Here is a 17178-nt window from a genome sequence, read left to right on the forward strand (position 1 = left end):
CCAGTAGTTTATCTTAAAAAAATACTAAATCTCTTATGAGTTTCAAACAACACATTCAACATACTATTCAAACAGCATCATCATCTTCAGCCAGAATAACTTTTAAACTCTGCTTTCTCTAGAACAACTTCTCAACTAGTCTTCCCAACAACAATAACTGAGCCAAACAAAACCATAGTTATCTCCCATACATATCATAACTCAATTGCATCAAGAATCAAAAGGGTCTAATCCTATAATATCTAAGTAGTATTTGATCATCAATCATTTACTAATTGATAGTTAAATAGTTTTGTTGCAGTAAAATTGAATAATAACTATCAACATAGACTTACAAATCAATTATTATCCTAAAAATAATAGTAATCTCTCCAATCTAAATTAAGACCTTTAGCACGGGATATTGCAATATACTTCAACACATCTTACCAAGCACACTTTGATAAAACTTAGCTCATAGAATGTAGCTAAGAACGCTATGAAATGCAAATCATAACCCCATTATGAGACATGGTGCATTTAGACAAGAAATTTGCTCAAAGGGTCATTTGGCTAGTTCTGAATAGAGAACATGCATAGAAAACTGATGATTTTGATATCGCTCATTTAATGGTGACAAACTGATTACATTTAAGAGAGTTTTGAGATGTTAATAGAGCTTAAAAAATGATAATCTCTAAATTTATCCATCTAAATGATGGATTTAACACAGTTTTTAAAAATCATTTTCTAACATAAAGAAAAGAAATGGGACCTGAGAACGTTAACATATAATGACGAGATACCCAGCATGTTTATATAAACTTCATCAATCATCAGCGAATGACACTAAATTGAAAGCCATTTCAACAACCAGCTAGTTTTATACGAGTAAATAAAAAGGATTATCCATCTGCCACAAGATGCCATCAACTAGTTAACTATCCCAACTATCAACATGTTGATAAAAATCCTAACATGCTGTGAAAATTCTGTTCGCCAGGAGGTGCATAATATATCTTCTTATTTTCTTCTTCTTCATATAAAATCATTTTGTTAAAGAATAAATGGGATCACAACATCAATAGCCTAAGAAACCCATTAAAATCACAAGGATACAAAAATATAATCTTTTAGAACTACACAGTTAAGCGTGCTTGGGCGAGACTAGTACTAAGATGGATGACCTCCTGGGAAGTCCTTGTGTTGCACCCTTAAAAAAAATTACTATCATTGTCAAGCCTCAAATCTTGAATGAGAAAAGTTATGGGTTGTGTTTATTAGTCGACAGCCGGCATAAAACTTGTCGAATAATCATGATATAAATCTTTTAATACATTGTGTTAATGCTAGAGCGTTCCCTGGAAGCGACGCGCTATATGGCTTGAATACAGCAACAAGTGTGCAAGGGCCGCTACACCAGCGCCCGGGTGCAGTTTTAAATAAGCAAGAGTTCCCACATCAAAGATGAATGTGAGAAAAGAAGATAGTCCACGAAACTAAAATAATAATAAGAATTTGAAATTTAAGTTCCCTTACAGGCAAATTAATAGAATTAATAGATATTATGATACATAAGAAGATAAATATTCAATGCATTTAAGAAACTAAGGCTTTGTTTGAGATGACCTTTTTACTGCTTTATAAAATAACTCTTTAGTACAAAAAATTTTTAACTAAAAATTTTTGTACTAGAAAGTTATTTTAGAAAACACTAAGAAAGTAGCCCCAAATGAAGCCTAAATGAGTTGAAGAGAATGCTAAGGAGATTAATAGTTTAGGACTTAAAATATGGTATTCTAGTCGGACTCGTACTAGAAATGCTGTAGGAGTGATTATAGATAAGAGTTTAAAAGAAAATATTATAAAAATTAATAGAATTTAAGATAAAATTTTAGCTTTAAATATTATTGTTGATGCTAAGATTATTAATATTACAAATTTTTATGCTCCTCAAGTAGGTTTAGATATGTGCTCAAAATTAAAATTTTGAAATAACTCAGAAGAATTAATACAAAAGATACATTTTGAAGAAAAGAATATTATTAGATGAGATTTAAATGGACATGTTGGTAGGTAGATGACTTTAAAAGCATTCATGATGGTTATGGGTTTGGAGCGACTAATGAAGGTAGTAAGACCATACTAGATTTTTTTTTTAGCATATGATTTTATAATTGCTAATATCTTATTTAAGAAAAGAGATAAGCTTCTCATCACTTATAAGAATGAATATAATAAAACTCATATTGATTATTTTCTTATAAGAAAATAGATCATTTAGATTGAAAAGATTATAAAATTATTCCAAGTGAAAGTTTATGTACCCAACATCGCTTATTAATTTTGGACTTTTAAGATAAAGGGAATAAAATAAAAAATAAATAAAATGTTATTCTATGATTAGATGGAGGTTTAAAAAAAATTTGAGAGTAAGATGCTAGTTCTTCAGAATTTGTTTGTGCATAAGTTAATATTAGGTGAAAAAAAAATAACTAGTGATATTAAGAATGTTGCAAAAGATATGCTTTGAGTATCAAAAGAAAAAGCTCATAATAATAAAAAAGTTAGTGGTGGAATCAAAATGTGCAAGAAAAAATAAAAAATAAGAAGATTTGCTATAAAAATTAATTTAAATATAAAATTTCTAATAATTGAAAATGATATAAAGAGGCCTATGAGGAGTCTAAAAAAGCAATATGTGATGAAAAGATTTTAACTTTTAATAAATTATATAATAGATTAGATACTAAAGAGAGAGAAATATATATGAATAAGTTAACCAAACAAAGATATATGAGTAGTAAGAATTTAGTTCAAGTGAAGTGTATTAAGGATGAAGTTCAAAAAGTGTTTTTATTAGAAGAGGATATTCAACAAAGGTGAACGAGATATTTTTTTAAATTTCTCAATGAAGATTATGAGAATGCGATTGACTTTAGTAACCTTAGCACCCTAAATGAAAATATTTTTTTTTTTCTTTTTATCAACATTTAGTAAAACAGAAGTTAGAGAGGCTTTAAAGAAAATGAAGTGGGAAAAAGCTGTTGAACATGATGATATTCCAATAGAGGTGTGGAAATACTTAGGAGATGAAGAAAATTCTTGGCTTACTAAATATTTTAATATTATTTTGAAGACTAAAAAGATGTCAAATGAGTGGAGAATGAGTGTGTTGATTTCTATTTTTAAAAATAAATGTGATGCACAAGCTTGTACGAATTATAGAGGAATTAAGTTAATGTATCATACTTTAAAACTATGGGAGAAAGTTATTGAGCATAGGTTGAAACATGATACTAATGTTGCTCAAAATCAATTTGGATTCATGCCGGGTAGGTCTTCTATGGAAGATGTACATTTATAGAGAGGTCTGATAGAAAATTATAGAGAGATTAAGGAGGGTATACATATGACATATATTGATTTAGAGAAAGCATATGATAATGTTTCAAGAGAAGAGTTATGGAGAGTTCTAGAAAAGAAAGGGGTTAATAATGCTTATATTCAAGTCATTAAGGATATGTATGCATGAACTGTTACTTGTGTTCAAACACAAGGTGGTTTGATCAAGTATTTTCCTATTTCGGTTGGATTACATCAAGGATCAAGCTTAAGCACATATCTTTTTACTTTAGTCATGAATGTTCTCAATAGACATTTTCAAGAGGTTGTACCTTGGTGTATGCTTTTTGCCGATGATATTATTTTTGTTGATAAGACTATAGAGGGAGTTGAAGGTAAACTTGAATTATGAAGGTCAACCTTAAAGTCTAAAGGCTTTCGTTTGAATAGATCTAAAACTGAATATATGGAGTGTAATTTTAGTAATATAGATCTAGCAGGGGGGAGGGATTGTGACTTTGGGTGACCAAGTCATTAATAAGAGTACACTTTTCGATATCTTGGATCTATTGTTCAGAGTGATGGTAAAATAGATGGGGATATTATTAGTAGAATTCAAGTTGGATGGTTGAAGTGGAGAAATGCATTGGGATTTTTGTATGATAAAAAAGTCACCTCAAACTTTAGGAAAAATTCTATAAAATGGTGGTTAGACCTGCAATGATTTATGGTGCAAAATGTTGGACATTAAAAGAGAAGCATAATATTAATTAAGTATTGCAAAAATGAGGATGCTCAAGTGGATGAGTGGCTTTACTCTTAGAGACAGGATATGAAATGAGCATATACAAGAAAAGGTTTAAGTAACTCCAATGGAAGATAAGACTAGAGAAAGTCGCCTTAGATGGTTTGGTCACATAAAACGGCAATCTTATGATGACCTAGTTAGGAAAGTAGATACATTAGATTTGACTTATGTTAAGAAAGGTAGAGGTGGACCTAAAAAGAATTGATTATAAAATATTAGAAATGACCTTTTTTATTAGATTTAAAAGAGAATTTAACTCTTAACATGACAATGGAGAAAAAAGATTCATATAACAGACCCTACAGTGGGAAAAAGACTTAATGTTGGTGTTGTTAAAAAGAATTCAATTTTTTTTCACAAGAACTACCAAGAAAACTTCTTAGTAGTCAAACCAAAACAGTAGAATACAAGAGGAAGAATCATGCGCCAACTTGCTCTGGGCCTCAATCATGTTGAAGTGCCATAAATTCAAGCAATAGCTGTATGCAGCAATACAAATAGTAAATTGAAGTGCCACATAAACATGTTTTAAAACCCTTAAGCCAAAAACCTTTCAGTGTACATGTATGAAAGAGGGATAATATATTATTCTAAATGCATTCAAGAAAAAGAAACAATAGAAAAGAACCCATAATACTTGCACACACTTAGTAGTAGAACCTGAAATTCATTGAAAGCAACATGGAGGTTTGAATCAACATTAGTTCCATTTAATGGATTCAACTGTTGGGAGAACAAATCTGATTTATCAACAGCAAGACCTTCCAATCCTTCAACAAGTTTTGATGTAAGATGCTCTAAAGGGCGTAAACATAGAGATATAACCCTTCTATAAGTTTCGCCAGTCTCTTCAAAAAAAGCAGCACGCCATGGTTCAACATTATTTTCAGATACCATGCATAAATCAAGATATGCAAGATATTTTAAAAGAGATCTAGGGCTGCTTTGTTCCAGCGCTTCAAGCAGCTCTTCACTTGGATTTGTTTCTACAGCAGCTGATCCTCGAGATGGTGCAAAATGGCATCTCCTTGTATGCACAACCTTCAATAAATTGGGGAATGTCTTCTTTTCAGTATATGTGATTCTACAATAATCCAGATATAATATGTGCTAATAAGCAAGAGCGAAGTTCAAATGTAAGCATAAGTAAATCTACATTTGCTACAATCTGAACGGAAGGCTCCTACTATTCCAAATGAATCAAAATGAAAAGTCACTAGATTTATAATACACATTGGGAAATGAAGCAGGTATTAGCTTACCAGAAGTAAGTGCGTACTTAGCTCCCAAGTGAATGAAATTACAGAGACTCCAGTATATAAATTAGCCAGGTAAAGGATAAATGGTCCTATTGATCTCCTGCTCCTGAACTGGTCTGGCACAAAGAGCGTCACTAGCAAGGAAGGAATTAATGCCAGAGTTGATAGTTTAAGGGCCTCCCTAAGAGATGAATAAAGACCCATTTTCAAGCTGTAGAAAAACGGACGCTGCAGCGTAAAACATAAGCATTTAATGAAGATAAAAGCATGAAAAATATCACAACTACAATAGTGTCATATAAGAAACAATCAGGTATTCACATAAGGGTAAAAATAATGTCACTAGCTATAATCACCTAGAAATGTTAAGAGAAGTAGCATTATCTCTAAAATAAGCAAGAAAAATATATTTATAACCCTACATGAAAGAGGTGTATTCGGCAATCACTAACTCAAATTGCTTATGAAAGGTATGATATGCATGTTTTTTTATCTGGAAAAAGACTGGCAAAGGCATCAAATGAAGAAAAAGAATTACAAAACTGAAGCATGTAAATGCTGAACTAAGAATACTATCAAAGCAATTTTCATATCATGAGGCTTACCAGAAAACACTTGCATTACAACAAATACCTTACGTCATCAAAATGGAGCATAACAAAAAAATAACAGAATATTTAAACTTTCCCGGTGATGAAGATACTGTTTACAAACTGGCCAAAGATGCTAGTCCAACAGAATCAACAGGTTGGACTGGAAACCAAAAAAAGACATGAATGAAAGAATAAAAAAGTAGATTCAGTGTAATGTAGAATAGCCACAAATACAAGCTCACCCAACAGCATACTTCACAAAATATTAGCAAGTAAATGAGATTTTCCCACAATGGCCGTCTTTAGTATCCCCTGATTCCGTATATATGTGCTATATATGAAAAATGAATCATCCTCTGTAGAGGATGAGCTTTTATTTCACTTAAATTAGATATCTCAACTAAATAACTGATCAAAAGAAGAACAAGCGCAAAAACATCTCGGTCTCAGAGTATTATAGGAAATGCCAAAAACCCTACGGCCAATCAGAGGAAGAAAAATAATATAACAATAAAAACGGCGATAATTGACCAATGTAAGTAAAACGAGGTCCGACGAAGCTCTAGGACACCTGAATGACTGGAAATGTTAAGATCCACCTCTTATGGTAGAGGTAATGAACACCGTATACCAATCCAAACATCGCACCGTTGATTCCCAATCCAACCAACTTCATTCCACCACCGGGCTCTGCTCTTCCGCACAGCGCAGCCGTCGATAAAAACCCAGATAGCACACAGATAAATAAGAAGAAACACTTAGAAAGAGTTCTATAGACGCGGTGGCGAAAATCGGCGGAATAATCGCCATTGGTTGTGCCTCCGATGACAGCGCGGAGGCAAGCCCTAAGGAGGCCAGCGACTAGGTCAGCGATAGAGGCGGAGGGTTCAGGGCAGGGAGAGGACAGTAAGAAGAGGGAGAGTGAGAGAAGATGGAGCGAGAGACTGAAGGCAAGGAAGGAGAGAACGCTGGCAGCAGGGATGCGGCCGGGAAAAGGGAAAAAGATGGATAAAAGGAGATAGACGACGGTAGAGGCGACCTCCTGCCAGATGAGAAACCCAAGCCATCGTTTCTTAACAACTACATGAGCGGAGGATGCGGAGGATGCGGACGACATTTACGTATCGAGAAAGGGTTTGGCCGGTTTGCAGGGTTGGGGTTTTAGAGGATGCAGAATTCGTTTACAACGTTATAGGGTACCGCATTTCTTCATCGTTTACTTCAATTCCAAGGAACCAAAAAAATTATATATATATATATATATACATTAAGAACGTTTTCTGTTAAGGCCATTCCTATTGCAGCGTTTTGAATTTCTGGATGACATTTGCATTTTCAATGTTGTGGAGAAGAATTTTTGTTATTTTGTTATTTGATTTGCTATCTACTTTTTGTGGAGAGAACGTAATGAGCGAAGATTCACTGGCTCGCAAATTTCACATTTTGAGCTGAGAAAGAAGGTTGCTTGGGCAATTTCCCAAAAAGTTTCGAATTGGAAATCTTTTGATATGCTCTTTGCTGCATTCCCTGCTTGTTTTAATGGAGGTGTAGAATTATCGGGAGTTACAAGACGATGATGATTGAAACTTGCTCATTGCCCTCTAGATGGCCATTATTTACAGCTCCTGCAGTTTTGCATTTTGGCCTGGCACGTTTCACCTGCACCCTGTTCTTCCTGCTTAGGCTATGGCATTTTGGCAACCAGGGTAATTTCTTCCTGTTGGCTCGGTTTCTGTTGGACAATTGAGCTTTTGCTCTAATGGTTTTGTCCAGGGTGGGTTCCAGATTGCCTGAGTCCCTCGTTCCTTTCTTATTTTTCTTGTTGTTTACTTGTTTTAGTTTTTTTCTTTTGGTTCTCTGAGGATGTATTTTTTTAGTTTTAGTTAGGGGTGTAAACGAGTCGAGTCGAGTTTAGGCCCTTATCGAGCTCGGCTCGTTAGATAGAAAGCGAGCTCGAGTCGAGCTCGACAGTCGAGCTCGAACTCGAGCTCGTGTCACTGTTAACCCGGCTCGCGAGCCGGCTTGACTTACTTACACCCCTAGTTTTAGTTTGTAGGTTGTTTTTGTAAGCCTATCAATTTTTGGTATATCAATATACGGGCAAAGCCCCAATTTTTCCCAAAAAAAAAACTTTAATTCCAAGGAATAAAAAAAATAAGGAATTTTTACATATATATAATACTTCAAATTATTATATTTATTTATCTAACATCTAAAGGATATTATTTACATACATACAATCCAAATACATATGTTTCATCTAAATTACCACTCCATCTAAACTCTGCAAATAGCCCACCCTGAATGTGCCTTTGGTGGTGTGAAATCGCTTATTCTTCGTTGCAGGACTCTTTCCAACCTTGCCTTTGCCATGCGAAAACCCAATTGAGAAGATCTCCATTCGCCTCATTCTCACTCGAACAGGTACTTAGTTTGAGCTTCTCTCTATTCGTTTCTGCGATCGAAGCTTGTGGCTAAGGTAATGATCTTCATTAGGAATGGTGTAATAGCTTGTGTAAATATTATGGTTTGAATTTTTCTTCTTAATTTTTTATTTTCATTTTGAATTTTCATTTTTTCTGGAGGTGTGTAATCGAAACAGTATAAGGTTTCGAAGGATGGTTGTTACGATGAGGATTCTTATCGGATCTTGAAGAATGGAGTTCATGAATTGAAAAAATGTTATGTTTATGTGATTATCCTTTTATTGCTTTGATGGAAGGGGATGAAATTCTAAAATCATTCAGTTCTTTGTCTACAGATCCTTTGTCTAAGATTTCTAATAAAATTTCTTTACCTAAATCTTTTAAAGAAGCTTTTAGCTGGTTGGTGTAATAGTGGAAATTAAGGTATTAATATTTTTTCTTCGTTCATTAATGGTATGCCTGATATAATTGTTTCAGAAGCCGGTTGAGGCATTGTAGATGGCTTTGGAGGTGTCTCCAATGAATACCATGCAAGGATCAGCGGTGCAAGGTTGGTATTACCCCATTGATGCGCGAAGTAAGCTTTCGCCTACAATGTGCTAAGATGCCTAACCCCTGGCATCTTTCAAGCATATTATCTCCTGAACATTTGCGTTCTGCAAATATAACACAAGCAATGATGGTGAATCTCTCGTAGTGATCGGAGATGCCCTCGAGCTCGTCCAAGCGAGAAAACACACGGCGGGAGAAGGAAGGGATTTTTTACGGGTTGTAACAGAGTGTTAGAATAGATAAAAAGTTGGGTTTAAGGTGGTATATCAATAGATATGGAATTTTGGGTGTTGAATATGTATTTGGGGTAGTTTGGAGTGTTATGTATGTAAAAATCCCAAAAAAACAAATAAGGAGCATTTACTTAATAATTTTGTATTGATGTCATAGATTTATTAAAGAGATTAATTTATTATTAGGAAATCTTGTTATAATATTTCAAAAAAATATCAAAATTTTAAATATTAATATTTTTTTTTTACTTTTAATATTCATCGAATATGTAGCTTTATATTAATTATTTAATTTTAATTATTTATGTAAAGAATTTGAGCTTGTATGCTCTATAAAATATATAATTAGATAAATATGTTCATTTTTAATTTCTTAAGAAAATATATCCAAAAAATTTTTCAATAAAAATTACTCCAACTTTTTTTCTACAAACGAATATTGTTTGAAATAATATTGTTGATATATTAATCGTAAAAGACTAAAAGTTATAAGATAATTGAAGAATAATGGAACCTATGTTCGATCCTTTCAGGAAAAATAAATTGTCATTCATGGATAAAAGCAATCAAACATTCTATTAAGTGTTCGAACATATTCAAATAAGATACTTAAAAGATATCATTCAAGAACTTTATAAAACAATTGAATCTTATTCAAATACTTAATCGAATATTTGTTCGATTATTTTATTGAAAATAATTTGATATTATCTATAAAAGGATTGAACATACGGTTGATTAATTGCTCAAATATAATTGAAAAAGGCTTTTGTAAGACAAGTGTTTCACAACAACATATTAAGTATTATTAATAACAATGACGACAATAATCCAATAACAAACAAGCATTATCAATAAGATTTTTATAAAAGAATACAATCACAATAGTTATAAAATAGTTATTCTATAAATTGAATTGTAAATTCATTTAGGCTACACAATTTATATTTGATATAACTTATTTATAAATTTATCAATATTATTTATTGGATACATACTTCTTCGTTGAAGATAACCATATCTACTAGCAAGCCAGACTTATGAGTTGGGTGAGCTTGACCTATGTTAAGTAGAAATTATGCTATTGTTTATTGTATAAAAATTCCAATAAAATTGTGTATTTTAGTTTTGATGTTGTGCAAAAAAATTTCAAGAAAAAGACAAGAAATTCCAAAGTTTATACCAGCATTGCGGCACCTTCAACGCCCTAGCGTAAGAGTAGAGCATCGTTGTGCTCAGCATTTTGTCATGTTTTGCACTTTCAACAACCACACCGCAGCTCCTTCAATGCCCTAGCGCCATCATAAAGCACTATTGCGCTCAGCATTATGTCATTTTGCACTTTCATTCAGCGCAGTTGTGCCATGTTGTCAAGCTCCACAGCACTAACAACTCCTTAAAGCCATATATGGAATGTCGGTGCGCCTTGAGTTCTGTCATTTTGGGAAGAGACAAATTCCACATTCCTAGTGGAACTAAACATAGAGCACTAAGGTGCTAGGTCATTATTGTAACATTGTTGCACCACCCTTTCGAGCATCATGGCATCTGAATCAACTTATGAATCATAAGCATAAATAATTTTTTTTCGTTTTATGAGCTGGTCAGTTATAAGGTTAGTTGTTGGTCATATTTTATCTATACAAAACAGGAAATTAGTGGGATTTTGGAGTTGAGAGTGAACATGCTTAAGGGAATTCAATATAGGAAGCATTAATTGTTTGGAATTATTTGTAAAATGTTGTCCTGATTATATTTTCTCTGCCTAAACTCTTATAACTTTTTATGATGTTTGTAATTGAATATGTTTTAAGGGAAATCATTTATGTGCCTTGCTAATTGTCTTATTTTGGGCTTCTAATGTGAATGAACCAATTTTTTTCTTTACTAGGCTATATTTCATGAGCTATTTTATTATTGTTTCCAATCTCTCCTACTCTTAATTTAATTCATGTAATGGCCATGTTTGAAGTTAACACCTAGTGCGATTCATTTCCTTGATGGTAAAATGATGGAACAAATAAAAGGATTGGAATATAAAACTTTCATACCTATATATAGGATGAATAAGATGCTAGAATCTATGGAAATAAAATCATAGTAGTAAGGTGGACGTACTTTGTACCCTTACAAGCTTGATAGAGATCTAAAAGTGTATATTCTCTTATTCATAGCAAACCTTATAAGATTATACTTAGGAAAAAACTATAGCAATCATATTCATAAGTTCAAAACATTTTTTTCTAATTAATTTAGCATTTAGTAGTAGATCATAGAATATCACCTTCCTTTTGATTCAGTAGGACAACTTTGCTGCTTGAGTAAACAATATTAAGGGTATTCATAGGATGCATGTTTACCTCATGGGATCAACACTCTTACCATTCACTTTATTACTTGATCGATAAGTGCACTTATGTAGTAACAAATACACAAACTTGCAATCAAGTTTTTGGCCTCGTTGCTTGAAACATTTTTGTATCTTGTTTATTTATCTATATTGTTAAAAACATTAGAAAATTTAATCTTGCCTTTGTTTTTATATTTATTTTATTTAGTTGACATTGTTACCTTTTATTTTACTCATTTGTGTTAGTGTTTGGAATTATTGTGAATTTATGTTTGCTTGCATTTAAAAGTTCTATAGTTGATTGAGAAAATAATTGAACTATGAAATGGTAAATCAAAGGGGGGTGGTGTTTTAAAAAGTTTTTTAAAATCCTTTTAAATTGAAATAACCAACCAAATTCATAATATTTAAAGTTGAAGTAAATAACAAAATGAATATAAACTTTTGTTTTTTATTTTATAAAAAAGCCAATAACAAATTTTTTTTGTCCTTTTTTCTTTTCTAATTTTTTTCTTTTACTTTTAAAATAAAGATCAAATCAAATCAACCAAGATGATTTTTATATTACAATAACAACCAAACTCAACTAAATTACAAAATTTAAAACATGCAGGAAAGAAAGATATACAAAAAGTAAATGTAAAAAATAAAAGAACACAAACTAAATTTTATGATGGTTTGGTCATCTTGACCTACGTTAACTCTCCAAAGTCCTCTTCTTCGGGTATTGCAATAAACAATAGTGACTCTCCTTCAGCACCATGAGTAGGCGGAGAAGCCCTTATAAAATTACTTCCACCTCCTTAGTGTGGCAGGGAGCCAAAATCCATTTCACCACCTCAGTGCGGTGGAGAGCAAAAATTCCTTTCATCTCGTCGGCGTGGCTGAGAGCCACAGCAGAGAGCTGCAATCCCTTTAACCTCCTTGGTGAGGTGGAGTAGCCCAAATCACTTTCACCCTTTCAATGCAATAGAGTAGTCGAAATCCCCATTACCTTTCAGATGCAGTGGAGTAGCCTAAATCATTGTTACCTTCCTGATGTGGCGAAGTAACCGTGAACCTTTGACACCAAAGGGTTATTCATTAAGTTTCCCTATAGATTAACAATGATACATGGAGAAACTTAGGTACAAGTTAACCAGAGAAATCGTATGGAATCCCCTCTCACACATCATTGAAACCAATAAGGATCGTATGGAATCCCCTTTCACACATCGTTGAAATCCCTTTTACTTCCTCTCTCACAACCTCACCATTTCTCTCCTCTTGCTCAAAGCCCTCTCTTCAATTCTCTCTCATAGAAGAGTCAACCATATAAATGTCAAATGACTTCTAATAGGTTATGAGAGAGCTTAAATAGTTGATTTCCAAAATATCCTAATAATTCAATTCTACAATCTCTATTTGTATAATACTATTAATTATTTGTATAGTATGATTCATTCAATTCTTAGTATTATAAGATAAATAATAATCCAATACAATCAATTTAAATTCTTCTTTGATTATACATTATGAAGAAATGAGTATACAATATAATTAGTTCGATCAAATCAGTGTTTATATAAAATGAACCTTGGGATGACCAAATATCATCTCTGTTGATTTTCCCATATAATCAAATTTGTAATGTGAAATCTTAAATCTTAATTAATATAGATTTGATTTATTAATCACAATGATTAAATTAGATAATGTTTTAAAAATATCATATAGCACAATTATATGTGTACATTATAAAAAGAAAAAAATTTAAAATTTAAATTATTGTTTAATTCAATTAAATGTGGAGTTTTTTAAAATATATTATCATTCTATATGATGAAGTAATCATACAATACGATTAATTAAATTTTATTTCAATTTAGTTCTTAATTAATTAATTTTTAATTAATTTTTGATTGAATATACAATACAAATGTAGATCATCCAATACTATATTTAGTAAATTAAAATATTTAATTACACTCCCCTTATGTGTGCATACATAGTTGTTAAACTAGCATACACCTTTCTACATACATTGACTTAAGAAAAATAAAATTACAGATTCTTTCATATAAGTCTAACCTATAAAAGTCATTTTAGAGCTATAATTCTCTAAAGATCTCCTGAAATATTAGTGATGTATATAGAAATATATGTAATATATAAAGTAGGAAAAACTAAATTAACATACAATAATATTTCTAATCATTAAAATATAAGTCAGACTCCTAGATTATGTTGTGATTGTGCATATTTAGTAGAGATAGAAAGGGATTCTTATTGTTTCATTTAGAAATAGAAAGGGCCCTGACAAAAATCTAAAAAGATTGTAGCTTAGAGATTGTTGAACGAAATCAAGATCAGGACCAACCAAGACTTCTCGAGGAGTATGCCAATTCTTAGTATTTGGAATCCATCAGAATATCAATTTATTAACATTCAAACTAATAATTTTGAACTAAAACTTATTATTATTTAAATGATTCAAAATTTGTAGTTTGGGGGAACTCCTATCAAGGATCTCAACTTATATTCAACTAATTTTTTGAAAATATGCACAACATTCAAGTACAATAGAGTGTTTCATAATCATATTATACTTTGTTTATTTCCTTATTCTCTGAGGGATAAAGCAAATATATGATTGAATCCCTTACCCCCAGTCTCTATAAACACTTTCAATGAGTTAGTCCATAAATTTCAAACAAAATACTTCCCACCTTCAAAATTAGCCAAGATTATGAATGATATTACCTCAATTTCCTAAATGGATTGAGTGTTAATTTATAAAAACTTGGAAATATTTAAGGAGATGTTTAAAAAGTTCCCTCACCAAGTGTTACTTGATTGGTTGATCATGCAAACTGTTGATAATGAACTTGTAAGATCCCCTAGATCCATAATTAATTTGGCAATTGTATGGTCTTTGTTGTCAAAATCTTTTAAAGTGGTTTATGTCTTGATAGAGAATATGGAAACAAATAACTTCCACGGGCCATATAATAGGGTGAATACAAAGAGAATAGCTAATATGTATGAATATGATGCTCTTTCTATTTTAACTACCCATGTAGTGGCCATTTTTAAGAAATTGAATAATCTTGGAGTTAGCATAATCTCAGGATCAGTAATGCCTTGGATGAAATTCTGTTTAATTTTGTTAATGATCTAGGGGTAGATAATGTGAATATTATTAGAATAAAAAATAACCTTTACCTGGCCTAGGAATGATTCAATCTTCTAGTTTGCCTATCTATTTGGTTTTTAGGATGAAATTAAGCAACCATGGGTTTATATGTTTATGTGAATAAGCATGCATATAAGAGATTAAATTTTAAATAAGAAAGATAATACAATATTGAAATTTAAATAAACATTCATATACAAAGCTACATATAGGAAAAACCCTCACTTAGGAAAATTAGAAATTACCGGCAGTTTTTTCCGGCGATTCCTATTATATTCTAGCGGTTTCATAAAATACATGCAGTTTTTTAGCTGTTAGTAAACCATGCAGGAAACATTTTTTGGCAGTGAAATTTTGACGATTAACCTTATCAGCAATTTTCTAGCGGCATAAACGGCCTGTAAATTTCGGCGGCTATAGCACTGGTGATCGCCGACTAATCACTGGTGGCTTATCGTCCATCAAAATTGTAGGTTTTACTAGTGGCCTAACCACCGGTTTTCCATCGACGACTACCAGTACACTGTTGATATTTATCGAAGGTTATATTAAACTTCTGGCTGTTATGATAAGTTATCCGATATCAAAGTATGGGAAACACGCCAATATAATAACTCACAACTATAGTCCAAAATTAACATATATAACATTCAAATAAAATCTACAATAAGCATAACCAAACGTTTAAACAAAAAGTTCATCAAATCAAATAAAATCTATAATAAATATAAAATATAAATCCACAATAAGATTTCAATGTCCTCGCTTTCACAAAATAAGTTCATCAAACCAAATGTTTAAATCAAAAGTTCAACAAACAAATAAGAGCACTAATCATCCTCCGTGTCATCGCTGCCTGGTGATTCATGTGTTTGCTCTTACTCTTTCTTCTTCTGATTATAGGATCGCAGCTCTACTTGCATATCATTTTGAACCTTTCTCATCTCTTGTATCTCTCTCATCAGGGCAGCATCCATTTGCCTAATAGTTTATTCAGCTTCATTGGGATTATAAAATATTTATGTGGATGAAATGCCCTCATAAGCATAGCCTTGAAAACCTAAGTCATATACCCTCCCCCTCTACCTTTCTCTAATAATATTTAACCACGTATGATACTCAGAATACTAGGTTGATCCTGAAGTGATCCCTCACCAATAGAATGATGACTTTTCCAAACTCCTACAAAATCATCATTCGAGAATAAATCCATAAAATAAATTAATATTAGAATGAGATTTTTGATATTAAATTTATATTCCCAAACTCTAAAAATTATTCTCACATGAACGTTTTTAGCCTTTTCATCAACCTTACTAATGGTCAGCTTGATGTTAGTGAGTCTTCGTATGTAACTCCAGCGGTGTTGGCTCTATGTCAAAAAAACTCTTTTTAAAAATAAAAGATATATATAGTTAGAATAACATACATATATTTATTAAACTAATTGAAAGCTTTTACCAGTCATTGTCTATGTTCAATACGATGAATAAATCCACTAGTATGAAGGGAGCTTCTTAAACCCCCATAATTAGATGCTATGTTCTGCTTTTTTTGCTCTTTTATTTTTGTGAACTCAGGGCTCACCCAAGCTCTACTCAGGTTAAATAATCCTTGAATGATTGAAGCTGCAGGTTAAATTTATTATTAATAATATATAATATATTAAATTACAATAAACTTAACAAAATAAACTAATCTTACGTATCGCCCTCAGGCTCAATATATGGACGCTTATCTACTGCAGCTATAGAATCCCCAACACCAACCTCTGCTGGTATAGATGGTATACCATGTTTTGACTGCACTAGATATGGGTAATAATAGGGGGAGGGTAAGGAGGGTAAGGTTGGATGGACCAGTTTATGATGCTTGTGAGGGGTAATATAGATATAATGGAGTTGCATGTGTTTGATCTTGAGAGGGAAATCAAGGACTCGTCGACGTATGAGGGAAGTGCCAAGGAAAGGGTGGTAGTACACCGATAATAAATGAATCTGGCTAGCCCTAACCCTGCTCACTAGGGGACTGCTACTGACTCCTAGGTGGTGGTGGTGGTGATGGTATCACTGGTGGAACTGATCTCTGCCCCTCACTTTCATCAACTTATCTAGGTCTACTTGGTCCACCACTCAAATATTTTTTATAAGAAAACTTTGAAGTGAAGGATCTATGAGGAGGATCGTCACATGAAGCCATCTATATTAAAAGAAGTAATTAGTAAATCATTGTAATATATATAAATTTAAATTATAAGTATTCTACAGATTTGCATAAGTAAAAATAAAAAAAATAGGATATAGATAAATTAGTTATAACAAATATTAAGAATTACATAATACACAATAATGATTACCATATAAAATACATTTGATAAGAGACATTTAGTAAGAGAATGATATGTTTAGTAACTTGATTTCAAAAAAATTAAATTCAATAAGTACATTATAATAAATTT

At 32.1% G+C, this 17178-nt stretch overlaps 1 protein-coding gene across 2 annotated transcripts in view; it reads right to left on the reverse strand.

The window, feature by feature from the left end:
* The window catches only part of LOC110095371, a 51596-nt gene extending 44374 nt beyond the window's left edge, over window positions 1-7222 (reverse strand). The window contains exons 1-3 of one of the 2 annotated variants that reach the window (XM_020820889.2): window positions 6584-7222; window positions 5395-5602; window positions 4793-5173 (exon numbers count right to left, since the gene is read on the reverse strand). In XM_020820889.2, coding sequence (XP_020676548.1) covers window positions 4793-5173; window positions 5395-5602; window positions 6584-7101 — 1107 coding nt within the window. In that variant the 5' untranslated portion in view covers window positions 7102-7222. Of the gene's footprint in view, window positions 1-4792; window positions 5174-5394; window positions 5620-6555 lie in introns of both variants that reach the window. The other variant, XM_020820888.2, reaches the window with a different exon arrangement.
* Between the last annotated feature and the right edge of the window lie 9956 nt (window positions 7223-17178).

The sequence above is a fragment of the Dendrobium catenatum genome, unplaced genomic scaffold (genome assembly GCF_001605985.2).
Source record: "Dendrobium catenatum unplaced genomic scaffold, ASM160598v2 fragScaff_scaffold_1374, whole genome shotgun sequence".
Classification (NCBI taxonomy): domain Eukaryota; kingdom Viridiplantae; phylum Streptophyta; class Magnoliopsida; order Asparagales; family Orchidaceae; genus Dendrobium; species Dendrobium catenatum.